Source organism: Aquila chrysaetos, chromosome 12, assembly GCF_900496995.4.
Source record: "Aquila chrysaetos chrysaetos chromosome 12, bAquChr1.4, whole genome shotgun sequence".
NCBI classification, from domain to species: Eukaryota; Metazoa; Chordata; class Aves; order Accipitriformes; family Accipitridae; genus Aquila; species Aquila chrysaetos.
The window spans coordinates 3020683-3047588 of NC_044015.1; the positions used below are offsets into that span (position 1 = coordinate 3020683).

The 26906-nt window shown below is 51.1% G+C and overlaps 1 protein-coding gene across 22 annotated transcripts in view; it reads left to right on the forward strand.

Moving 5' to 3' along the window:
* Positions 1–26906, forward strand: part of PTPRS (protein tyrosine phosphatase receptor type S) — a 164825-nt gene that overhangs the window by 39097 nt on the left and 98822 nt on the right. For all 22 annotated transcript variants that reach the window (XM_030031769.1, XM_030031777.1, XM_030031773.1 and 19 more), the window contains exon 2: positions 25062–25229. In XM_030031769.1, coding sequence (XP_029887629.1) covers positions 25142–25229 — 88 coding nt within the window. In that variant the 5' untranslated portion in view covers positions 25062–25141. The remainder of the gene's footprint in view (positions 1–25061; positions 25230–26906) is intronic.

A 26906-nucleotide genomic window follows, 5' to 3' on the forward strand; every position in this document is an offset into this window, starting at 1 on the left:
ATACCCTGGAGCCTCTCCATCAGTAACTCTGGCTGATCTTGCATTTTTCTTTCTGTATATTTTCTTGGAGGGAGGGTGGTTTTCACTGTAGACCTTAGAAGACTTTACTTTTTTTCATTTTTCTTTTTTTTAGTTTTTTTTCTATCTCAGCCTGAGATTTACCTACAAATTGAACACCTCTCATTCCTCTCCTGCTATAGCATTGGTGTCGCTATGCTTTTCAGGATGGTTTGCTAACTGATGGTACTTTAGCTTTTATTTTGTCCTTACCAGCTCAGCCTGTCTCTGCCCTGGAAGATCCCACCATCTCGGCTGTGGTGTGTTAGCCACGGGGCCTCCCAGCTTGCGAGTACGAACAGCTAAAACTTGACCCAGAAGGAGGATAATAGTGTGTTAAACACAGGTTTGCACTTGAGCCTCAATCTCTCCCTTATGGCACAGGGATCCCCCATGAGCTTGGACAAGCTGCTGCCTTCTCTGGTCCTTCCATTCTGCATCTTTGGGGTGGGGATAACAGGTGCGATGGCAGATGCACAAAACGTTGTGGAGCTCTGCAATAAATGCAGCAGTAGACGTGTACTGGGGATGCATAGGTGGAAAGCCACAGGGGCATCAGTAGCCTTATAGTTGCAGGGAGAAGAAGGAAAAGGGGATGTGTACTGTGCTCCCTTTGGGTCTGGACAGTCTTTAATAGCCACAGAATTTTCATAGTCTAAAAAAAATAATAATAAATTGCCGTCTCCTTCCTGTCCCGACAGAAGATGTATCACTGTCTGCCTGTGGCTGGTTCCTCTGCAGCCGTCTGCGAGGGGGTCAGGAGTCGGGTGAGAGGCAGCCCCTGCCCTGAGTGCTGGAGCCGACATATCTGCAGAGTCGTGGGCTGATGGAAGGGTGGCTGCATGAGGGCTGGGGAAGCTGCTCCTTTTGTCTGTAATAATCGGTGGAACTTTAAAGAGAGGAGACAATAACTAGTAATGAAAGTCTGGGGGAGGAGGGAGGAGAGTGCATTTTGCTGCTGTTCAACCTCAGAGTATCTTGGGTGGCTTTGGATGAAAAGGGGGATGATGCACTCATATCTAAATAGGAAGGGTCCCCCCACGTGGGTGTTTGTGAAGCTTAAGTAATTATTTCTGAGAAGCGCTTTGGTAAGTGCTAGAGAAATGTGGAGTGTTTACCTTACTTTACAATCTAAAAAGCCCTAATAAAATACACAACAGGAGTATTAACAATGAAACTATTTTGAGGATTATTAAGCTATTATAAAAGAATGGAAGAAAATCTGCCTGGCATTATGTTCTATGCCACTAGATATTTAAATTAATGCCTTCCCTATAGCAGCTCCTTCAGAAATCTCAAGGTACTTAAACATCTTCAGTGAATTAGATACTTGGTATTGTTAAATATCTCTTCAGCATTCTCTATTTATGTAGCACAGGGGGGAAACTGAGGCAGAATGATTTGGCCAGTGCATTCACCATGGGAAGGGTGAAGTGGTGTTCTGATTCATGTGGGTTTCTGTGACCCTTTGGCATGATGTATGATGGAAAATGTCCTTGTCCAGCAGCACTTCCCACTGCCTGGGGATGCTGGACTGTATTTCTTTCCTCTTCCCACTCTCGTCCTGCTGTTGTAGAGCAGTGCTGTGTTGTGGGCACCAAGAAAATCCTTAGGGTTTTGCCTTTTGCCTAATGGATGCCTTTGCAGTATTTACAGCGCTGCCCGTGCCCATCTCAGGGAAGCCCATAAACCCTGATATAATGTTATTTACTTGTAAAAGGCAATTTGTAAAGATCTGTCTGGGGGCTGCTGTCACCATATCCATGGGATTTATTTCCCGTTTATTTACGGTTTGTGCTCATGTATATGCGGTTCTTCTTTCCTGTCATAATCCAAAACTTGATTGTCCCTTGGACTTTTCTGTCACTTGCAGCATCAGCTGTGCAGGTCCCAGGGCTGCCTCTCATGCAGGTTGATTTTTTTTTTTTTAATTTTATTTTATTTTATTTTTTTGAGGATGGAGAGAAAGATCTGGAGGCATAACATGAGCCTTGGTCTTGAAATTTGCTTCAGGAGAAGAGAGAAGGGCGTGGAGCTTCTGGTGCAGTCATGCTGGGAGTGAGCTTCCCTGAAAACAAACCTTTTTCTTTCTTGCTTTCCTTGGTCTGGCTGCTGGGTGATTTGCCCCAGCCTCTTTTATTTTCCGCAGAGTCTCAAATCCTGGGCTTGACAAACCTTCTTTTTCCTTCCCTTTTTCAGACTTAGTTTTCTGTTGGAGGTGGAGAAACATAGCCGAGCAAAGGATGGGAGACAGCACCTCCAGGGCAACCTGGGCCCTTCACATCAGACAGCAGATGCTTTTTTCCTGCAATTACCCCTGCACAGAGCTGTCTGTGCTGCATAGTAGCTAGAATTATGGGCTGCTTGCTTCCTGCAAAGAGGGAGGATGGTGGTATTGACCAAGCATTGCTTAGAACAGGGGCATGTGTGCTACGGCAGCTCTTTTCCAAATGGTCTTGAGCTGCAGCTGGCTGGGTCGGGTGAGGCTGCAGCTTCCAGGTTGCTGTGTGTAGGACGAAGCCGTTAACATGGAGCAGACTCCCCCCTGCACCACAAAGATTGAGTGTAAAATTTTTGGCTTTAGATTTGGGTTAATAAATGAAGGATTTCCTGCCTTTGATGGAGCACAAATTGTTTGGTTCAGGAGTGTATGACTGATTTTAAGGAGTGACTTCTTCCTGGTCTCTGCAATCTGCTTGTGATGGGGTTTGGGGACTCTTCTTGCTTTACCTGTCCTTACAAGCACTTGAGTGTAGCAGGTCAATACCTGGGAATGATAATTTAAAAATAAGCTTATGGCATCCAGCAAAAGGCTCTGATGCATTCAATGTCTTTAATTGCCAAAGTTTGGTATATGCTCAAGATTTCTACTTGCTTTCACTCGTAATGATCCCACCCAAAAGAAAGGCTCAGCTCTTCTCCATGGTGGATATCCTTGGTGGAAGACAACCTCTGCCTTGAAGGGAAACAGCTACTGCAGATCTGCGGCTGAGCTGGGAATAGCTCCTGGATCTTCAGCATCAATGTGCGATCCCTCGTCCGTTGAGCAAACCTTGAAATACATCCCAGCACAGCCACGGTCCTGGGCAGACATCTGAAGCAGTTGTTGTGGCAGCTCCTGACCCAGGGGTGCTTTCTTCAAGGAACAGTTCAGAAAAGGGACCTAAACTGGTGGAGTCATTTGGTTCATGGAAGAACACGCTGTAGATATTCTGAAAAAAACAAAATCAAATAGGAGAACTGGTAGTGGAGCTCTTTGAAAATTGTTCAAAGGGACCCTGTCAATGTGAAATTCCTATTTATGTTTTTTCTTCCTCCTCCTTTCTTTTGTTGATACAATCTTGGAAGTGGGAGGATTTACAAAAATGCATGTGTTTTTAAGCTGCTTCATCAGACACCTTTTTTCCCTTGTAAATATTGTGTAAGAGGCCAAAATGAAAAACACAGAAAACAAACACGGAAGAGTCCTCATCAGACCCCTCCTCTAATCACTTCAGAACCTGAAAATCAGATTTGTTGTTGGATGTGTCGTAAATGTATTCTCACAGCTTTGCAAACGCACCAAGGATAGACCTGTAAAACCCATTGCTCGGACCTACCTTTAAGCCAAATTAGTGACTCCTTTAAAGGTCTGGTCTGCCGGAGCAGGGATGCTCAGCACCGCCAGGGCTCTCAAGGGAGGCACCTTCAGACTCATCAGCCTGAGGGTCCTGCTTCCAGGAGCTTCGGTCCTGCTTCTGGTGGACCCATCCAGTCTGACTGGGAAGGATTACTTTGGTGTATTCGAGGGCATCTAAAATAACCCTGAATTTGAAGGAATAGGAGCATCCGTCAGCCTCCCCTGTGCTGGAAGAACTTTCAAACGTCCCCTCCCTGTGTTGGACCCCATCAGGGCATCTCCAAGGATGGCAGTGAGGACTGCTCCAGCAAAGAGAGGGCTGCCAGCACTTCAAGCAATAAAAGTGAGTTTTCAGAAGGTTTTCTGCTGCTGGTTTCGGCGGCAGCAGCAGCACTAGGGTGGCATGAGTGATGTACAGACCTGGCACACAAAGCCAAGGGGAACTGAGGAAACTGTGTATTTACTGAAGTTAGCACCAAAGGCTCTGTGGATGCTGCTTTTTTCTCCTTCAGGTGGCTTACTAGTTACTTGGAGGCTGTGTAAAGGCTGAGCAATCTCAGGAGAGGGTTATATCAGAGGAGACTTACATTTTCATGCGAATTAACAAGTGAAGGCAAAACTTGTGGGGTCGCTTGGCTTTTCAATCACCGCCTAGCTCCTGGGAACTCTATATGTACTTTGGCTTCTGGGCGATGCTCTAACAAGCTCACGCTAAAACTGTGCCAGCCCTGACTTTGCAAGGAGCAGGTTTCTTAAATCAAAGTAAGTGTTTTTATTGGGGGTTTGCATTGGTTTGGCTGAACCATTCGCAAAGGTGCATGTGAACAGGGGAGAGGGGATGGCAGAGCTTTGCTCCCTGGCCGGGGCCATGTGGCTTTGTGCTGGCAGGGTATTCAATGCGGCACACGCAGGCAGAGAACAAGAGCAGGCGATGAAGGGCATAATTACAGGGAAGGATGTGGAAACCAGTGCGCTGAAAGGCAACACGATTTGCCCAAGGACGTGGGGTGATGGAGCTGGGGTTGGAGCTCAGCAGCTCCGTTTCGTGTGCTGGAGTGCTGTGTCCAGGCTGGTGCTTCTGCAGGGAAGTGGTTTTGGTGTAGATTGCCAATACCTTTACCTTGATTTTTCTGGCTGTCAAAAAAACCCAAAAAGGCCTGGAGGACTTGAGTTCAGATGACTGGTCTGCATGTCTCTCCCTGGAAGCTATGGAAAGCAGTACTTGCAGTCCTGTTTGAACTTGTTAGTTGACAAGTTAAAAGGTTGTTTTGACCCTTCAGGATATTTAAAAAAAAAAAATTTCTTTCACCTTCCTTCTCCCAGTTTTATGAGAGGGCCGAGCCAAGAGCTTTGTATTCGGCAGTAGGAGTGTAATTACAGCAAGTCCGGGCGAGCGATTCTCCCCCAGGGCTGTTTCATACTCGGTTTTTACTTCTCTTTTTTTTTTTTTTCCCCTGCCCCCTCCCCCCCAATGTTATTGCCCTTATTCCTCCACCTCCCCACACACGTGCGATGCCGCAGCAGCTGCGGGACCCCACTCCTTCCCCCAGAGCCCCGGTTGGGAGCGGTCCGGTTTTGCTGGGGGGGGGGGGGGGGGATGTGGCCCTTGCATGCAGAAAGCAGACGAAGCAGATCGGAGCTGGAAAGGAGCAGCAGCCAGCGGGGTCTTGCCGCCAACCGACCCCAAGCCATTGCAGGGGAACGGCTGGACGGGACCCAGCGCAGCTGCTCTGGCCGGGGAAGCTGGGTCCAGCTTTCAGTCCGTGTGTCTGTGCAGACTTGAGCAGGGCAGGACCGGCGGGCAGATGGAGCGCTGCCCACCCAGGAAGCGTCTCCCAGCTCTCCTTGCCCGTGGCACGGCTCGGCGGGGTGGGCACGCCGGGTGCGTGCCGCTGGCGGGGCTTGGCGAGCTCTCGCTTTGCTCGTTTGTGCTGCGTTTCGTGAGCAGAGAGGGTTTCTTTTTTTTTTTTTTTGGTTGCCTCTCGCCTCTTGGAAAGCGCGTAACTCCTGCGGAGGCCGTGCTGCCTCGGCGTCTGTCGGTTTGTGCATCCTCGGTGTCTCGGGCTCTCCCGTGGGAGCACGAGGGCAGGGCATGCCCACGGAGCAGCGGGTCTCACGGCATGTCCTTGTCTTCCTGCTCTTAGCAGGCGCGGGGCTGGTTATACACAGCTGCTGGGCATCCTGCGCCCCGCTGCAATGCTCCTTGCTTTTTTTGGGGTGGAAAGAAGCACTGACCGTTTTCATGGGTGGGAGAAAGTGTGAGCATCTCCGTCGCCTTTGCCACTCCTGCCAGCAGGATCTGAGAGGGCTGGGGAAACTGGGGGGTGGATGCATGGCTCTGCCACTTCCCTGCTGCGTGACCTTGGTCATGCTTAGCTGCGTATAGGATGTGAAATCATTATTCTGTGGAGAAGTTAGAGCGTGGCGTGGACCCTGCCGTTCACCCCTGGCACCCTGGCCCCCCAACTGCCCCGTGGGCGCTGGCTCCTACCCCCGTGGCCACCTCTGGCACATGTCTGTATGGCACTTCCCTGGGGTGCACAGGCACTTTGTGGGTGCATATCTTCTGTCTGAAGGGGTTTTCTTTTGGGGTGACTGCCATTAATCCACCTGAGCATGTTTTCAACCAAAATGAGCATGTGAGCAGGAGCATGGAGAGGGTTGGCGGTACTTCTGCCTCCACAGCGTGGTCTGTCCTGGGCTTTATGAATGTGAATTGAGCTTTGTGATGCTCCATTACAGAGCAGGATATTATCCCTTGTTTAAAGATAGTGAGGGTTAAGCGTGCGATTCCCTGTGGTACAGATGTGGGGCTGGGTGGCCAAGGGCTGCTCTCTGCCACTGGCTGCTCGGGGGGGTCAGGCTCAGGCTGCAGCAACACCGTGACTGCAAACAGAGGAAAATGCCAAAAGAAATGGCGAGTGCTTTGTTTCTCCAGGGGAGTCTGATTGAGCTGAAATGGGTGGCTGAGAGCGCCTTGCTGTGCTTGCTGCCTTTTGCCCACTTTATTTAATCGCCAGCCCAACCGAGCCCTCTCCAGCCAAATATCAAAGCTGCTTGGGTGTTGTTGCCAGCCAGGTGCACTCAGCAATGTGTGGGGAGGTCGGAGGCGTGTGTGGGTGTGCAGAGCTGCCGAGTGCATTTGTGGAGCTGGGTTTCCTCCCGTTCCCAGCCACGTCTCTCGCCCCAGGTTTCTTTCACCTCGAGAGCTGTGCTTTGAGCCCAGTTGGCTGGTGGTGGTGGTTGGAGGGGCAGCAAGCCATGCCCAAGACCCGTGGGGTCGGCACCTCCTCTTGCACCTGGGAAGCTCCCTGGCTGGAAAAGGTACTCAGTGCTGTGCTCCTCTTGGGGCTGGACCACAGCCATGGCTTGATTTGTTGTTGTCCAGGCAAAAGCCAGTGTCTTTGGGGTCTGATATTCCCCTGTGCAGATGTGCCTTTGCATCTCATCTGGAAGGCTGGATTTATTCTGGAATAAACTGGATGCAACCCCAGATTGGTTCTGCTGGAAGAGCAATGATCATCAAAGTCCCTTTAATTCTCAAATTAGTCTGTCTGCCCAAGGCTTTAAAATTGGTTAGATAAACCACATTAAAAGTTAAATCTGAATTAACCTTTCCTTGCATAGGCAACCCCTTGGAGCCCCGACTGCAGCAAGAGAGAGCACAGGCTTCCCATTAGGGCAGCCCCTTTCTGGGGCCAAAGTGGGTGCTTTTGGGTGCATTCCCCTCACAGGACACCCATCACAGCAGGGCTGCTCCTCTTTCCATGGCTTAGCCCTGCTGCGAGCTGACCCTTGGCACAGGGCTGCTGCGCCGGGGTATTTTTAGAGAAGATAAGAGCAATGGCAGGAGAGAGGGCTCCGTTCCAGGGAGCTCCGACTCTTTAATTATGTTTTTGGTCTAGAAAATTATATGGTTCCTAGAGCGTAAATAGAGAACGTATGGAAGGTAATTGCACCTCCGGGTGCAGATTAACTGGTAGCAGGGAGAGGCTATGTGGAGGCCGGGATCAGAGGGAAGAGCTGGGCGGAGGGAGAGGGAGAAGCCGGCTTCTGGGGGCTGCCAGGAATTGCCCTGTTGCGGGGCAGCTGCACCCTGCCTTGCCCCGGGCTCCTTGCACCCCCATCTTCCCCACAGTGCTTATGGGGGACCCCCAGCCCCATAAAGGTAAGGACCAGTCCCGTGAGCCATCCCACTGCCATTAGTCCCTGCATTTTGGGGGCAGTTTACTTCAAACCTGCCTCCGGGAGTACCTCGTTGGGACCTCCCTGGGCACAGAGGCTGTGCCAGGTTTATTGGAGATGGTGCAAATCTGCCCCTCGCCTCTGTCTGGTGGGTGCCCTGACCTGCATTTGGCTCCACAGGGAGGAAAGAAATTTAAAACGTGTTTTCATGCTTGAGCCTTCTACCTTGCTCAGGAGTGTGGTACATACAAGGAGAGCCTCAATTTTCTCTGCATTTTCTTTTTCTTCAGAGCAGCCCTGATTTCAGATGTGTAATCCAGAAGTGCATGGGTGTGGGGTATGGGGCTCGGCGTGCATCCCTCGCCGCTGCGTGCTGCCAAAAATGATGCTCTCATTCAGCATCAGAAAGGGCAAAAGCAGGAGCTCTTTCTTTTAAGTGCTGCTTTTTATGTGGACAAGCTTAATATTTGGTGCATCCTTTTCTTTTAAAGAAAGCATTAAATTTAAAACCACCCAAAGCTCTGCGTTGGCGGCAGTGATTTTCTGCATGGTTCCCTCTCCCTTCCCACCTTCCACGAAGTGCGAGCAATTTGGACGGAGGATCCTGCAAACAAAGAGAAGGGTGTGAGCTTGGGCTGCTGCTGCGTGCTCCCAGAACAGCGAAGGGCAGCGCTTTGAATCTGCCGGGTGCTGCTGAGCGTGACTGGTCTTGCGGAGCTGAGTAGCTGCAGCAACGAGAGTCGAAACCTTCGTTAGGTGCAGAAACGTGAGCAGGGACCTGTGGTAACCCTGTCCCCACATTTGCACGGTTCCCTGCTAATACAGATAAGGAGGTTTCTCCAGGTGGGACCTCAGTGGCCAGGCACCTCCCTCCCAACCCGTAAAGTCCTTATGTTCTTGGGATCTAGAGCCTGTATTCGAGGCGAGTCCAGCAAACTCTTTTGCTTGAGAGGAAAATCAGAGGTCTTTGTGATGGGAGGAAGCCTGGCTGCTGGTGCTGGGAGATAGGAAAGGGACTCTGGAGAAAACAACTGGGATTGGATAAGGACATTTGGGCTTCAATCTCAAATCCGTCTCCAGCTGCAGTTTGTGAAGCAGTTTTGCAGAACCTTCCCCCTGCCTCCCTCCTCCAGTTTAACCCTCCACCTGGCCAAGTGCTGGAGATGTGGGATTTTTTCCCCCCCAGCCTTCTTTCTCATGGTTCCCAGTATAAATACATAGAGCAAAGCCGCCAGCTCTGTTTATTGAACACAAATAGAAGATAAAATAGTGGAAAACTAATTTTTTCATGCTCATTGGTGGGAAAGATTAAAATTATGCAAATCCTCAGCAGCGAGCTTGGTGCAGAGATAAGGGGATGTTCAAGTCAGCTGGCTGCCTGCTAATTCACTCATTGAAAAAGAAATGAGCAGGAAAGCTGTGATCAGCGTCACCGGCCCCTCATGGCGCTCATGGGGCTGGGATTTCTTTGCTGTGCTGGGAGGAAGCTGAACAAAAGAAACCTTTTTTTGGAGGCGTGTAGGATCCGTGCCAAGATGCTCACCCTGAAATCACGTGTCTGCCGAGTGCCGGCCACGATTGCTGCCTGATGAGCTCTGGGATGCAGCACCTAGACCTTGTCTGGGGTGTTTCTGCTGACCTCCAACCAGTTTGCAATGACCTGAAAACCCCTGAAAGTGGTGGGTTTTCTTTCCCCTAGCATGATGATTCTGGGGGTGAATCAGATGAAATCTGCCACCTTGATCCCTCTGTTGGATGCCATGAGCAGAGCAAGGCTGGGAGTTGAGTGGGAAACCACCAAAGACAAGTGGTGCTGGAGCTCGGTGCTTTCTGCTGCACCGATGTGGCTCTTGGGGGGCTGCGAGAGGCAAAGCGGGGTTCAGCAAGGGGTTCACTAACCCAGTGCATGAAGGATTGTGCGAGGCAGGGGAAGGGCAGGTCTGTGCTCTGTGCTGGGTCTAGACTTTATCCCACGATCCCAACGCTGCCATCAATGAAACGGTGCCCATCTCTCCCCCAGAGACGCCCGCTTTGTAGTGGAAAGCAAGTCTTGAAATTCCCCTTATGGGCACATTAATTAATTTTTGCAAAGCAACAGTGCTGTGGGGGTTTTCCCGGGATGAAAGGCCTTTGTGTGTGTGTCCGTGAAGGATCAGGGTATGTGCAGATGTGTTTGCGGTCAGGAAAAAGTGAGTGTGAAGCAGCATCCCATCACCCCCCTGACTCTGGGTCTCTGACTCAGCCCCGCGTTTCGGCTGAAGGAAAGATTTAACTCCTTTAGACCAAACTGAGCCTGTAGTGCTGGAGAGCATTAGCTGGCCACTTCTCCCCTCCCCAAGAGAGATTAGGGCGAACAGTGGGTCTTTTGCTTGTTGTGCTGCACACTTTGCCCAGTGCAGGCTCCTTGGCCATCCAGCCCATGCATTTCTTTCTTGAAATCTCTCAAGACGATGCCAGTGCATGATTGCCCGGCACAGGGGAGACCGATATCCCTGGAAACTGAAACCCTGCAAAGCAGCTCAAACTGCCGACCGTGCAAAGGCACCCATAAAGTGATGACGGCTGCTCATCTTGCTGGGAGAGGGACCTGGTGCCAGCGTGTGTTTTTGGAAGGGTTTGTCTGACTTCCTGTCAAATCAATATTTATTCACAAATCTATTTGTTTGCTTTTGTCACTGAAAACTCTTGTGGGTTGGTTTTTTTTGTGTGTGTTGTTTTGTTCCCCTTGTGTATTTTTGGCTGCGCAGTGCTGGCGAGAGGGGCTGCTACAGCTTTTGCTGGCTCCAGTCATTCCAGCTGCTTCTCCTAACCCATGGTTTTGAGCCTCTTTTGTAAGGAGGGACTCAGCTGGCAGCTCTCCTCTGGCTGGGCACATCTTTATCCCTGCACGCCCCTGGGCTGGAGGCAACAATGGTGCTGGGATTGGAAGGGGTTGACCTTAGCAAATGTGGACGGCATTTTTCCATGACTGCCTTATGGATCACGGTGGATGAGGGGTGTGGAAGAGATCAGCTGCCCCCCAAAATGCAGTGACAGCATTGGTGCTGGCTCTGGACCTGTGCATTTGGTTTTCCTTCATCTCCATAGCCGTAGCCAAAGCCATTGCCGGTTTATGGGCACGATGGGAGCATGCTCTGGGTCCTGGGGGGTGCGGGACACCCCCTGCTTCCATGCGAGCCCACCAGTTGCAGGAGCTGCCTTGACCGCAGCGTGCCGTGCCGCAACCCCTGAGCCATCCCTCCCAGTGCGTCTGCCCTGGCAGCCTGCCTGGGACCGGGTGAGAGTGCGTGCGCAAGCTTTCCCTCCAGGCCTGCAGTCGTACTCCAGTTTCACCGTCACCACTAACCTTCCCGTTCATTTATTTTTCCATTTTACTGTGAGTGAAACAAATAATGGCTTGAGCTTCGCCCTCTCTCCAACCGCTCTCCCCCTTCTCTCTGCCTCCATCCCCTGACTCATTCCCAACCGCCTGAGCTCATCCTACTCGTGTTTGTTTTCCTCCCAACCGACGCTCTCACTTTCTTGCTGGTTTATTTGCACTACTGTAGTGCTTAGCGTACGGACGGGGACCGTGGATGTAGCACCTCTCTTTTGCTTCCAGCTGGCGTGGGTCCAGCTGTTTGCAGAGCTCTTTACACCTGCTGAAAGCTGCGTGTGATGGAGATGGTGCCGTGATGCAGGCACAGCCCCAGGCTGGGGGCTGGAGCTGCAGGTGGAATAAAAAAGGGGTTTTTTAGCAGCCGGCTGAGGACCTACAGTGCTCCAGAGCACCTTGGGCATGGGGAGAGCATTGCTTCCTCCTGGGGTTGTCTGCAGAGCCCCGTAGCTGGGATGTTATTTATCTCCCCCTAGCCAAATCACGCAAAGCTAAATTGAGCTGTGGCAGGCAAAAGTGTGAAGCATATTATTAGGAACAGGGAGCTCTTGTTCCACAGCTGCTGCTGCTGCTGCCGTTGGTAATTAATGTTTGAGGAATTGCAGATCTTCATTAGGAGAACAATTAGATTAACGAGAGAACTGGAGCTGAGGCTGTAGTGGGAAAGGGTTGGGGGGAGGCTTTAAAAACAAAATAAAATCCCGCCCTGGCACCCTGCCTTGCTGCTCCAGAGACGTGCCGATGCTCTTGGAGGTGTGCTGGGAGGAGACCAGTCCTTTCTGCCTGAGCAGTGACAGGCGCTAACAGACTCGCGGGGGGTTGTGTGTGCAGGGGAATCATTATGGAGAAGAAAGAAGCAATCTACGATTGTCATAAATATTTAAGGCAGCCCAGCACCCATCATTCGGCCGCAGCACCGGGTTATTAGCAGAGAGAGCATTGGGCGAAGGCTGCTCACAGCTTATCAGGGTCCTGGGCTTGCATCGTTACAAGCTTTAATTGGTGTCCTTGTTGCTGGAAACACTGACCCCTCCAAGGCAAGAGCCACTCTGGCCATGACATATCGCCTTCAGGGTCTGGGCTTTAATTCAGGCCAATGAACGGGCCTGAAGTTGAGGGATTTAAGATGCTTCTTAACACTTTTCTTTCAGCAAGAGGTGTTTGGGGTTCCCCCACCACTTATTTTCTTCCCTGTGGGCTGCCCCATGCTGGGTTTGTCCATGCACCTGCAGCGGGTTTGCCCTCGCACTGCACGGCCAGAGTAAGGTGCTGCACAACTGGCTGATGAGCAGAATGCAGCAGGGATTCGCTCAGAATAAATGAACCATTTAGAGAGGTTGTAAAATCATAGAAAGTAATGACAGAAGGGAGGTTGGAAGGTCAATTAGTCCCTCTCGCTGGCCCAAGGCAGCATCGCGCGTTTGGAAGTCGTTTGCGCAGATGCATGCCTGGCCTTCTTAAAAACCTGCAGTGATGGTGTTCCCGTCCCTAGGCTGTGCTCCCTGTCTGCCTGGGCTGCCTGGCTGTGGCCCCGCTGCCAGCTCAGCCCCACACGGCCTCTCCCGCCGGGCACTGGCGATGTCCTCCCTTGGGAAATACTCCACGTCGCCCCTCCAGACTGGCCGCACCGTCCCCTGCTTCTGGTGAAAGAGAGAGGATGGGGGATTCTCACCTCCTCTTGTTTTAAGAAATTTAAGCACAAGAAACTCTGTTTTCCAGCAAGGTGGAACCCCTAAGTGGTGCAGACAGGTCTGAGCTGGGATGGGGGAGGCTGTGGGTCAGCTCTCAAAAGCAGAGAGTATGGGGGTTTGGGGGGTTATAAAACCCCAGTGTGTTACAGAGGGGGCTTAGCTCTGTTTCACCCATCTCTGCTTCCATTGCGTGGGGAGAAAGCAGAAAGTTTTGCCTTTCAGGGGACCGCAGATTTCTCTCTTCTGTAATTGATGGGGACAAAAAAGTTCCATTTCCTGGCGACTCCAGATGGTGCAGCGTGAATAAAAGCATTTTCTGCAATATGGTGGCTTCTGCGCGTCCGAAGGAGAGATTTGTTGTTGGACACGTTCCTGTTTGGCTCAGTGCCTCCAAAGATGGACAAGTCATTACTGAGTGCTCGCGCTGACTGGGCAGGCAGAGGGGTCATGGGCTCTGGAAAGCTTCCTGTAGCCGCACTCATCAAGAGTGAAAGAATCTGCTTTTATGAGGCAGTGCTCTTCCTTGCCCTGCTGAAAATGGAGGATAAAAGCATCCTTCTCCCTGGCCAGGCTTAGCCCGTTGCATGCTGATCGTCTTCACCTGCCAAGTAAATACTATTGCATGTTTAATTCATTGCCCACTTCTCACGGGGGGTGTGCGTGCGTGTGCATATGTGCTCTTTGGTATTACAAAAACATTGTCGTGAATACTCAGACAGCCTACTCAGAAAAATCTCTTTGCCTGATCTTTGTGATGATTGACTGGTAACAAAGACACCTAGATGATCTCACCACCTTGTCAAAAAACCCCTTATGTTGGTTTAAAGTAAAATAAAAAATGACGTGCCTACCAGGTGGAGTCTTTTTGAATCCTGGGTAATGGGTAGGTTCTCCCAGGGTCCTCTCGCGAGCTCCTTTCCTACAGCCTGCTGTAGGAGGGATATTATCAATCTCTGAACGCTTATAAATGTTTTAAGCCACCTCTGATGCATCCCTGGTGTGGACGGGCTGCGTATGGGTTGCTTTATCTTAACCAATGAAATGCAACTACCTCTGGAGTGGGATGTCTGTTAGCCCGGCAGGACCGTGCTGCTACAGCTGCTCAGAGCAGTAAAGGGAGGAAAATCATATTTAATAGAAGTAAGCCAGCAGGGCGAGATCAGGCTGTCAGACAGGAGCTGGAGTATCGCGAGGATGATGTTACTCCCAATTTCTGCTTATTTAGCAGCCTCTTAATTTTGCATCTCATATGGAAGATGAAAATTGCAGCAAAGCCCTGCCTGGCAGAGCTGCTCAGCTCAGAAGCGTTCCTGGCTTGCACCACTTGGGCGTTGCTGCACGCTGGTGTGTTTTGTGGGGCTTCATTCAATGCATTAAGGTAACTCGTGGAGACACCCACTAGAGCTGGGGTTCTCTACAAGGATGTGACAAGAGCCAGAGGCTTCCTGAGACAGACAGGCCAGAATTAAATCAGAGGGAAAGCAAGCAAGGAGCGTGGATGCAGCTTCCTAGCCCTGTTGCTGACCTTGAGCCGTGCAGCCTAAGACTCTGTCCAGTCTGCTCTGGTGTCTGCTGGTCTGCAGGGCTCTACCAGCCCAAGCAGTGACCTAGCATCCTCCCAGCTTAGCTCTTAAATTCAGATGAGATCATGGCAGCGAGTAATGGATGGGTTTTTTTCTTTCTCTCCTCCTTTCTTAATCTCCCCTGGCTGGTCGGTCTGAGACACAGGATTCCTGCCAGAGCAAGGGAAGGGATTTGCTCATATTCTGTCTTGCAAGCTCAAAACCAAATCCTCTTTATGGAGTTTAACCCCCTGTGTTGGCTGGGAGGGATGCGGTGCCTGGCAGGGAAATGGTGGGGGGAGAGGTACTGAAGGAAAAGACAGGTTGAACTAGAGAGAGGGAAGGACCCGGAATGTCATCTTGGTGCCCAAGGGGTGCACTCTGCCTTTGTGTTGGTCGTGACTGCAGCACGCTTGATCCTGGGGTGGAAAAAACATGTATGGAGGTGTTGATGGGCCTGCGGCTGTGGGAGCCACATTGCCTTGTGTGCTGGCCGGTGGTGGGTCCTGGTGGCAGGGTGAAGCGTCCCCAGTGCGCAGAGGTTGGGCGAACGTCCTCGCATGCAGGGCTCCCGAGCAGGCTGCCGCAAAACCCAGGGAAGACAGCACTTACTAATAACCTTGATTAGCTTTACTTGCTGGTGGCTAATCGGCAAGATGCAAGCTGTGGTGGCAAAGCCAGCCCTATGGTATGGACCGAGAAAGATGAGCCTCTCTATCCTTCTTACTGTGGCTCAGGATCCCCGTCGTCACTTGCTGGGGGATTTGCTGGTACGGTTGTGCTGTGCGGGGCACAGGGCAGCCAAACTCGCCCTCCTATTCCCACTGCTGCTTCTAACCTTTCCCAGTTGAAGCACAATTGTACCTTTTTTGTGGGGTATGAGGAAGCAAACCAGATCATCAGCTGCACTGTTGCCACAATGATTTTCATTTGCCACCAAATAGTAATTATGCTAAACTTTGCGTGTTTGCTTCACTACTTTTATTTCCTGTCATTTGTTTTTTGCTGATAAGCAGAGTGTGTGCAGGCGGGTCTGTCCTTGCACAGGGACCACAGCACTCCCGTGTCATCTCCCAGCCTGGCTACCCAGGGGTGTGCAGACAAGAGTGGCTGTGTCACGTACAGGCCATAGAAGGAAATGTATTTCTTTCCTTTTTTGTTTCCCAAGCCTTTTGGCTTGCCTGTATGTGGGTCTGAGCTGTTCCAGCCTCTGGGTTTAATTGCCTGTTCCAGAATGAGAAAGCAAGGGCAGTCCCTCTGCATCTCTTGGCCATGGGGGACCCTAAAAATGATAAGCGGGGAGTTTAAGTTTTCCTCTGTCTTAATGTAAATCCAGACCAACTTTGTGTTACTCAACAGGAGCCTCTCTGGGTTCACTGGGGTGTGAGGGAGCAGGGTCCTTGTCTGGGTCTGTAGTGGTTAGCTGAAATTCTCCAGGGTGTCATGTTTGGAGAGTTTTGGTTTTTGGTTTTCGCCTGAGGTGTGCGTGCGTGTGGTTTGGGAATTTTGGGGGTTACTTCTATCGTAGCTAATATTATTGGGGACTGTGTCTACCTGGGGAAAAAAAGGAGTCATGCAAAATCTGGATGAAGCTGGAGGTATTAGCGCTCCCCTCCTTGGGGCGATGCTGGTGGCAGAGAGATGCCTGCACTGGGTGGTGAGCTCCAGTGGGAGCACCAGGAGGGTCCTGCCACGACCCTCCCATGGGGCCCATCAAGCTGCCTGGGTGCTCGGTGTCAGGTTCAATGGAGAGCTCCAAGGAGCCTGAGCCCTGGTGAAGATAACGAATGGAGGCAATCGATCAGCAATTGCCTGTAATGAGAAGGTCGTTCTTGCGAGAGGGCTGGTGACACCCTACACCGGTCCAGCACTCTGAGCTGGAACTGATAAAGTACCCCCATGTTCCTAATTAACTTTCTTTCTCTAATTTTTTTTCTCCTTTCAATTTTTCATCTCTTTTCTGTCTTCTGCTTGGGCTGAAGGCTGGTGAAAGATGCTTTGCTTGGACACAAACTCACAGCAGCAACGGGTGGACAGGTTCCATCACTTGGCCGCAGTCCTGCCCCGGCGTGATGGTTACCTCTGTGGGGCAGTGACTGGCCTCCCGTGCTTCTGGCCCAGCTGCTGGGGCTGGGGACCCACCGGTTATCCTCAGGGGAGGGTTTGCACAAAACTCTTCAGTAACAACCACCTACTCTGTGAGAAAGCGGCTTAGGTTGCCCTCAGAGAGTAGCGGAAAACCGTGCAGGAGCTGGAGGAAGGCCAGGCAGGTGTCTATCAGCAGCTGAGCTGCCGTCAGCGAGGAGCAGCGTTGTCAGCCCCAGGAACGAGGTTTAACCCCCGCTGCTTGCACAGGGGTTTTGGGGTGAAGGAGGGGGCCGTCACTCCCTCCTTCTGCTAATGGCAAAGGGAGTCCCCGTGCAGACCTGGCGGAGGGAGCGAGGGGTTTGGAGAGAAGGTTGCAAGGTGCGGCAGCATCCACGTTGCTATGTGAAAGGGAGCAGTAAGCCAAAGCGGGAGGGATTAGCCTGCTCAGAGGGACAGATGCCATCTGGATGGGCTCTTCCCAGTACAGGTCATCTTCATGCCATGCTGCAAGTCAGAAGAGTGCTGGTTCCTCATTGTTCAGGGTTTTTCTCATATGTTCTTAGCTTGATGTACACAGATGGGAGTCCAATAAGTCTTTCCTCCCCAGGAAGGTGGAGCACTGATCTGAACCTTCATTTGATCTGGGGTGGAAAACAGCTTTGGACTCCAGATATGAGAAAAGCTGTTGCAGTTTTGCTGGTGGTGGGCTGTTGTTGAGGTTTGGGGTTTTTTTTTTTTTATTTTTTCCTCTGCTTGCTTTGAGTGGTGCTTGATATCTCTGATTTGGAAAAGGTCCAGTGATGATTATGGCTGCGTTGCCCAGGTTGGAGAAGGGATGGCTGTGATGGGGAGAGGTGTTAGTGCTCCTGCTGGCGCAAGGATTTCAGAGTGAGGACTTGTGTAATGGGATGCAGACCTGCAGGTTGCTAGTGACCAACATGACTATAAAAGATGTCAAGTCTCTTGCAAGGGATGGTGTGTGTATGAAGGAACTGCAGCCTGGTGCCTTTGGTGTAGGTCGGAAGTGGGCATTTTCTTCAGACTTGTTCAGGAATCCCTAACTGCTGAAAACGTTTGGGCCAAAGAAAAAGAAGATTTTGATATTTTTTTGAATCGTGTATCATTATCATCTTAGTTGGCAGTGTGCCTAGTGTCCCAAAGGCCAGAGTGGTTTGGTGCTGGGTGTGTGCTCCTTTGCTGCCCTCTGGTTCCCCACCAGTCTTGAGCACGTTGCGATAATCCAGCGTCACCCATCTGCCCGGCTCCCAGGCTTGGGGTGCAGGTGCCTTGGGAAAGGGATGTGGGTGATTTTCTCTTTAGCATTATTTTCTCGCAGAAGATCGTGTTTATTCCCCATGCGGAGGTTGGCTGTGCTGAGGATGCTGTGAGATGAGGCTGACGGACGATTATTTACCCAGTGCTGTTGGCGTGCGTGTGCCGAGCGCAGAGACGAGATGCGGTCTGTGCCCCAAGGAACTCCCAGTCTGTCAGGCAGCTAAGCTGGGGCTAATGATGAATGACTTCCTAAATAAATAAATAAAGCTCGAAGGCCTGAAAAAAGAAATGCAAAGTATTACCCTGAACCACAAGGAAATGTAGTTGTCGACATGATGCTGTCAGGCTCTCAGTGGAGAATTGCAATGGTTTGTTGGTAAATGCTGAAGGATGGTGTGTGTTTGCCCGTGAGCGAGAGGAAGGGGATGGGGAAGGGGGAACGTGATCCTGGGTCGGATTCTTCCCTGCCTCATGCCTTTGTGCATCCCGGAGGAGAGCCTAGCTCCTGCCTTGCATCCACAGAAGCAGAGGAGAAGCCACGTCTTCAGCCCAGCTCTGCACTGGGCCCAGGAGGATGCTCCTGGGATTTCTGGTTGCTCCAGCATTGCCTCCCTCTCGCTGGCAATGCCGTGGTGCTGCCACCGGCACAGGCTTTTTGCTCTGCCTTCGCTGCAGCAGGGTGGTCCTTCGGGGTCCTCCCTGCGCTGCGGTCGCAGCACCCCACAGCGAAGGTGGGCTTGGGCTTAACTGAGGTGCAGCCCGGCCAGGGGAGCTATGCTTCTTCCTCCTCCTCCTCCTCGTCCCCTTGCTGCTGGTTGCCTCTGGCTGCGGCGATGTCCCCTCTGCCCCTGTCCGTGCTGCGCTGCACCTGCTGAACGCTTCCTGGCCGCCGCAGATACATCACCGCTTGTCAGAGCTGTCGCTGCGAGGAACACGGTGGGGGGAAATTAATTTCTCCTGACGATTCGAACCCAACTCGGAGCGCTCCTGTCTCATTTCTCCTGCAGTGACCACAGCTTAACCCTTGCCATGCCATCGTGGCCCCGAGCTGGGACTAGCATCTCTTGCAACACCTGCACTACTGCACCCCAAAAGGCCCCTCGTGCCTATTGCTTGGGGACAGTGCTGGGCACTTTGCACGCATGGGAGGACCAGAAATGCCGCAGGAAGAAAGAAAAATGTGTGTGTGTGTGTGTGTGTGTATGCGTGCAAATGCAGCGAGAGGCAGTATGACTTCATGCTCAGAGCGAGCGCTGTCTTAGTGTGCAGTTTCTTCTGGTTTCCCACGTTGTAAAAAAGGATAATACTGTCATATCAAAGCACTTGGAGATCTGGGGATGAAAAGCAGCGTATAGGACCAAGGCAGTCCTGATCAAAGCTCTTTTTTCTCCATCTGTGTTTGCTTCCCCATGGAAGATAATACTCTGCCTCTTTCTTGTAAATATTTTTTATAAGATCTAAGTAACTCCCTGATAGATAAACAGTCATGCTTAGCTCTGAAGGATTTCTACTGGCTGCTCTAATTGTGTTTGCCAAGACCACGGCCTGCGTTTTGAAGTGGGCTGGGGAGCTGCATTCAAGTGTAGAAGAGGAACTGTGTCCGGCAGCTTCGGAGGGGAAGGGGCTGACCTGGAAATACTCTGACATCTCATTTTCTGGGCAGGATCATAGTCTTTTGAGATCAGTCCTTTCTGCACAGCCCTTGGAGCTGGGCACCTAAAGCCACCAGTTAGTCTTGAGGTGAGCTTTGCTGGTGCACAGGGGTTGTATTTGTGTTATTAAGGTGTATTGAAGCACTGTGGGGAAGGTGGGTCCTGTGGGAGATGGGAGCACGGCAGTCCCCCGTGCTCCAGCAGAGACTGGTCCTCTGAGCAGCAGCAACAGGCTCCCACATCTCCAGGGCATCTTTGCTGAGATGAAGTGGCCCAGAAGGCAAAGTCATTCTGGGGGCTTTGCTGGCCTAATGAGCGTGATTCAGCAGGCACAGGGAGGTCTGTAGACTGTGAGGAGTCTCCCTGTTGTGGGGGAAGGATGTGCAGAGTTCTGGCACTGGGTCTCGCTGGGACTTACAGCATTTTGCTTTTGTGGCTGGCAGGTTTGTTTTGTTTTTTCTATCCCCTGAGCTAGCCCTGTGAGCAGCAGCAACGATGCTGTTGCATGCAGACCTGGCTGTCTGGGTGAGCTTCTTCTGGGGCTCTCCTGTCTAACCAAGATTTGAGGTCAAGTGGCTGCTTTTCGAGCAAAGGCATCGGCAGCATCTCCCTTTCTGCCCCGACGCTGGCTTTCAAGTGCCTGATAGGGAACTACGATGGCTGCGGTCTCTCCTTCCCTATTAAATAGGGCTTAGCTGGTCAGCACGTTTAGTGGGTGGGGAGGGGGAAATGAGTGTCAGAAACTCATACTTTGAAGCTCATGTCTTCATGCTCTCTTTCCTCAGAAAAAGAGGGTAATACTTGCCAGCAAAGCAACCTGAGTATGGAGGCATGGGCCACGCGAGTTTCCAGGGACAGCATTGCACGTTGGCATCTCTTGCTCCCCAGCACCCACGGGGAAGGTCCCACGGTGGGGTCCTGGGCCAGGTCCAAGCAGGCAGCTGCCCACATTGCACGAGCCACCAGCGCTGGTATCCCTGTCCCAGCTCTGGTGGGGTTGAGTTTGCCGAGGGCAGGGTGTTAGATAGGAGCGAGATAGAAATGCGGGGGGCAAATTTAAATTTCATCTCTCCCCTCCCCAGGGGAGGTGACAAATGAGCTAGTGGTTGTGCTAAAAGCTCTTCTTTCTTTCTTTAAAGAGGTTGCTGGGAGGAAATGAAGTGACCCACTGACCTTTGTTAATATGCAGCACAAACTAAGCCGGTGCTGCTGGAAGGAAAAGAGACCTCAGTGCAGCCCTCTGCCTGCAAGGTGTTTGCTTCGATTGATACGTCTAATGGGAGTAATTCTCCTGCAGCAGCTACTGAAAATGAAGATGTTTAATCATCCGCTCGATCTGTGTGGAACTTTTTGCAGAGACTTTCTTTAAAATTGCCCTTCTCCTTTTCACATGCAGGTGAAAGCACAGAAGAGAAGCCCAAATGCTTTTTTGTGAAGTTTTTTCCAAGTTGTTACATTCTAATGAATCTGAAATGAAGGCATGATCCCTCCCTCCTGGACTTTTTTTTAAATGCAGAGCAAACTTTTCCATCACTGGCTCCATGGGGGCTAAGAAAAAGTAACATATGGCAAAATACCTGAGTAGCTCTGACCCATCCCAATGTCTGTAACTGTGCAGACACTTGTTTTTAGCAGCATTTCCCACAGGCTCCCTCTTTAAGCAGCGGGGACCAAGTTAGCCAACTGGTCTGTAGATAAAGCCCCCTCCTCCTATATCCCCTCTGATACCCAAAGTAGCTTAAGGGAGTTAGGTGTCCAGCACCCTCTGAAATGGGAGTTGCTGGGAGGAAAATCTTCAAAAGCATCTTAGCGGCTTAGGTTAAGTCCCTTTGACTCTCAATGGAACTTAAGCTCTTAAGAAATGTAGGTGCTTCTGAGCATTTTACCCTTTGTGCCTAGCACCCTTGGGTCCCTGGAGATCCCTCGCTCTTGGTACTGGCTGGAGGAGCCACAATGGGAAGCTGCTTCTTGGAAGCGCTTCTCAGTTTTATTCTTTTTTATAATACTCTTCAAGATCCTGTGTTCAGTGCTTACAAGATGCACACATGTACATACTTAGAGCTAGAGATCAGGCAGCGCACAAGAATGAATGCCTTACAGGAGCTCTTTTACTGTAAGAATTAATCTTATTCCTGAAATGTGACCGTATCTAGCACAAATCTGACCCCATTGGCGGCCATGGCTTCACTTAATTGCATTCTTTAGCAAGGATTGAGGTCTATTAGGTGGTTTGCTTGTGCTGCAGGAGATGCTGTGCCAGAGAATTTAGTGAGGGTTTGCAGGTCCGTGGAGCAGTGCAGGAAAGCTGCCATTATGTTTACTTTTATGGTGCCAGGAGCTTGGCTGGGTGCTCAGCAGACAGGCAGGAGGAGTGATGCAAACCTGCTTCAAAGAGCATAGACAAGGTAAGCTGTGCACGTGCAGAGAAGGGGAGAGGATGGGTGATGAAACCCTTGTGATTTGAGCATTCATCAAAGCAATTCCCACTTGAATTCAGCACCGCTGGGAGGGCAGGAGCGCCTTGTTGCATGGTAGCTGGGTTTCCAAATGTTGCGTGTTCTGCATTGTAGGCAGGAATTGTGCAGTGGATAAGAGTCTGTTTCCAGTCTCCCTATTGCCAGGGTGCTATCAAGAAAGCAGAGCAAACTCTGGTCCCAGTCCCTCCTTGATATCCGCAGGGGAACCAGGTGGGTGCATGTCTTGCTGTCCTGAAAATCCCATATCCAGGGGGAGACAGCCAGTGACGTACCTGCTCTGAAGGATGAGTTGCTGGATTGAAGTTGACATGTCGTAATATCTCTGCCAGCACTTTCTGTCTCCGTCAAGGGCTCGGGAAGCACATTAGCACTGGAGCAGAAGTGTCACCCTCTGGCATCTCCTTCTCTAATCTTGGAGCTGTTGCTATATCCCCTTTACCAGATCTTCTCTATCAGAGCCCGTTATATGGCATGAAAAGCCACGCTAGATGTGGGACAAGACCTTCTCTATCAGAGCCCATTATGTGGCATGGAAAACAGTGCTAGATGTGGGAGAGTAGAGCTGCCAGGCTCCTCTCTTCGGAGGAGGTGGAACATTTCCCTGACATGCCTGCATTCAGCTCCATCATCGGGGAGCCTCTTGACTGCTCTGAGCTGTGGAAGGGCACTGGTGCCACATCTGGAGAGCACATGAGGCTCAAGGAGATGTTTGGTGGCATTTACTGGGACTGCGGTGGGGGGGATATTGCTCTGATGAAGAAAAACAAGAGTTTCTAAAATGCTGGCTGAGCTAGCCCTGGTGGGTTTTTTTTAATATAGATAACGAAAATGGTTGGGAGGATGCTTGCTCTCTCCGACTGCTGCCCTCTCCCCCTCCAGCCTCACTGGTGGGAACTAGGAGCTGCATGACTGAAGCAGGGAGAAGGGAGAGCCAGCGAACAGCAACTCGGTTCCATTTGTTGTGCTGGCATTGATACCACATCCCCAGTTTAATTAACAGTTACTATCGCAGCTATTCATAATGTTCCCGGTCTCTGCTCGCCTCTGACAACAACAAAAGAAACCCCAATGCGTTGTTCTGCACCCTGGAACCCTGTGAACCCCGCGTTAAGTCTGGCTGGAGCCTCTGTGTGTTTCTCTAAGTGTGTCTAGAACAAACATTTGAAGAGATTCCCAGTGGTATAATCCAGATTTTTTCTCTTTTTTTGTGAGAGGATCGGTATTTATGCTTGGTTTTCACAAGCCAGCACTGAAGTGCCATGGATCTAGACTAGCACAGAGCACACAGCAGAGGCTTTGTAATCCTCAAAGTGCAAGTCCAAAGCTTCTCTCTGAAAAGTTGCTCTTTAGGACTGAGTACATATGGGGACTTCTTGTTTATCCTGGCTTTTCTTTTAATTGTACAGTTCAGCCTTGGAGAGTTAATGGGACAGAAAAAGATTAAAATGCCCCTTCACACTGCCTGTCCTGATGGTCTCATACCCTGATGTGTATCAGAAAGCTTAAGCAACCTCACTATCCCCTTAGTCCTTTTAAAGCCTTTGATCACTGTACAGTATCTCCTACCTGGCTTTTCTCCAAAAGGTGATAAACCCGGGTTTTGATTTTTAATTGGGGTAACTGATAGCGGGAAGGAATCTGTACAGATCTGAGAGCATCCTTCACACAACTCTGGCCCATTATTCTGGTGCTCAGAGCCTGTCTGATGGAGGAACCTCTTAGCTGCTGACCTTACGAGGAGGCTGTGGCTGCAGTTTTCACTCTATTTTCAGCCCTTCTGGGGCAAAGCTCGCCTCTGTCACTGAAGGAAGCGTTTACCAGTGTTGACACACAGGACTGGGGTAGTTGCTAAGAATACAGCTCCCTTAATGCCATTCCAGCTTTGCAAAAAGGGATCAGGATAAAGCTGTAAGCAGGCAGCTCCGTTTGGAGCCAGGAGTTGTCTCCATGGAAATGTGCCGGCAGGGCAAGGGCAGCAGACTGGTGCTGAGCTTGCTCTCCCCTGTTGCAGCCATGCTAACATGCTGGTGCTGTCCTGCAGCCACATTCTGCCACATCCAGGGCAGAAGCGGTCAAGAGAAAATCTCTCCCGCATCCTTTGGAGGTTGTGTTTGCTTGCTGTGCCTTTTGGTCTGTCGGGATTGACTGTGGTACCCCCTGCTCCAGGTTTTGCCTCTTCCGTTTTGTGTTAGCTCAGTAACGCGGTTCCTCTGTGTGTTGCAGGTGGGGAAACTGAGGCACCGAGCCCGGTAGGGACTCTCAGACTTGCAGAATAGCTGCTGTAATCCCAGCCATGGTAAGAAGCCTGGGAGACTCACCAGTGTGCATTTGCCTTGCAAGAGGGGCTCTGGGACACCTATGCTGATTCCAGCGCTGAGGTTCAGGCTTGCTGTGTTGGGGTGAGTTCTGCACAGCAGAGCCTGCCTGGGCAGGAAAGAAATCCCTCCCCCAGTTGCATGGATCCTCAGCAAACAAAAGGAGACACAGAGGAGACATCTTCTGCTTCATCTTCCCTCGTGGGGGATTTTTTTCTTCCTTCCCAGGTTTTTCATGTGTGAGGTTTCATTTTTTCTTCGCCTGTCCTGCGCTTTTGTGGAAAAATCGCCCTTTAAGAGGGTCCCTGGGCCCTGTCGGGTCAGATCCCTTCACACCTCATTGCTCGTGCGCTGCTCGGCCAGTGCTGCCTTTCTCCAGTGTTGCGGAGGGAGAGAAGCCGATGGGTGTTAAACTTTAAACATGGGCTCTGTGCCGTTGGTGCCTCCCGATTGCGCTTCTCTTTCTTGCGCCGTTCCCTCCCTTTGTGTGAGTGCGTGCACGAAAATTCGCCATTACCTGCCGAGGCTGGAGCAGGCTGGCCTCGTGCCCCCACCAGTCTGCTTGGCGATGGAGCTGGCCCAGTTCTTTGTGGCTTCAAGGTGAAGGGCTGCCTGGCCTCCCCGCAGGGACCGTGCGCAGTAATTGCTTTCTCGGGACTCCGCTGCCTCTCCAGGCTCTGTTCAGCTGCCCCCTCCCTCTGCAATGTTGGCTGCCCTCCTTCCTCTCTCTAAGTGCTCTCCCCTTCACCTTTGTGCCTCCACAGGTGCTGACAACGCTGGGGAGACGCTGTGAGTCCTGCTGACCCAGAGCCTTCCTGGCTGGGGCTGAAGGCCATTGCAGAGGATGAGGATCCTTCCCAGCCCTGGGATGTCTTCGCTGGTCTCCCTCGTGAACCTCCTCTCTGTGCTGCTGATAGGCTGCGTAGCTGAAAGTAAGTGACTCTGCTGTTCCCCTGCTCCTTTTTTCCACCCGTGCTTCACCTCCCCTGGAGAAGTCCAGCAGGAGCAGGCTTTAGTGCTTAGAGCCAGCAAAGTATCCCCCTCTCCTTTTTAGCATTAAAGAAGTGCTCAGTACCTTATCATGTATCTTAGTTTTCCAACATCTTTAGCGTTCCACCAGTGCCTTCCTCTTGGTCCCAGTCCCACCTTAGAGGGACATAGGGCAGGTAGGTCCTCGCAGCCTGCTTTGAATCTCAGGTTGCCCCTAAGACTGCCAAAGAGCTGGAGAGAAGGGGAGAGAACTGCCTGACAGCTCTTGCCGGAGCCTTCCTCCCCCTTCTCCCGGCCCCATCTCCACCCAGTTCGCCCATATTGTGCTCTCTTGCTCTTGCCTTTCAGGCATCTGTCAGACACTAGTGACCGTTGTTATGTTACTTGCCGGGGCTGGATTCAAAACAGCATCTGAAGAAAGAGTATTATGTTTCTCCTTCCCCTGAGTGAACCAGTTCCAGTTTAACACAGTTTTTATCTTTGCTGCCTTTCAATTCCTGCTCTAAAAAATGAAAAGGGGAAGGAAAAAAAAAGTGAAAATCTTCAGCGACTTGAATGTAATGTTCCTTCGACATGAAGGCTGATCACTTCAGATCAGTGGGGAATAGAGTCTTCCAAGCTTATTGAATTATGACTTTTTTTTTTTCCTCCCCAGCAAAGCTGCTTGAAGCTGGTGAGAGGGCTGCTCTGGTCAGCGTAGCCCTTGACAGCTTTTAACGTAATCACTTCGTTATCAGGGTTTATTAAGATGATGTGGTCAGGGGGATTGAATGGATCCTCGACCTTTTGTTGCTGGGAGATTTTTTTTGAACAGTGCTTTCTCTCTTCTCTGCAGTAGGCAAGTGGGGATATATTTGCCCTTGCCTCACTCCTGCGTTTTGTTCAGTTCATATTTAGCCCCTCTTTGCAGGGAGAAACGTTCATGTGCAGAAAGGTAATGTTTCCTTTTGTTCCTTTTCATTTAATAAGCCCGGGAAGTGTGCTGGGCTCCAGGAGGCTCACTACAGGGCCACTTTTTTTGGTGTGTAGCTGTGGGTCAGTCTGTGCCTCAGACAGTGCCACTAGTGTTCGTAAAGACATACCCCACACTTCAGTTTGAGCTGCCTGTCTTGAGTAGCAGGAACAGTGAGGTGTTTGGCAGCAAGGAGCCCTTTGCCCAAGTATTTATCCAGGGTCCCACTTGGATGTTGCAGCCAATGCTCTTGTAGGTTCTTTATGAGCACCCAGGGTGGATGGTTAAAGCTAGCTGCTGTGTTCCACCTGGGCTCAGGGTGGCCTTGTTGGCTTGTGAAAGTGGGCACTGGTGGTAGGTAGGCTGCCACCTGCATTAGCTCCTGCGACAGCAGGAGACTGCAAGCAGAAATCTCCATTCCTGGCTTTTTGTGCAGTAGAGTCAGGAGGGGAGGGGATGTTTACAGTGGAAAATCCAGTGTCAGGGTTCCATGGTCCCGTTCTTGCCACTGGTTTGCTGTAACACTCCTGGCCAAATCACTTTGTCCTCTTCTTTTCAAAGCCAGCAATTCAGCTTTGCAGGTGCAGATGGAGAGTTCACGTGTGTGCAAGTGCTCCTCTGTATAAGCAGAGCTCTGATTCATCTACTGTGATGTCTGAGTGCCTGT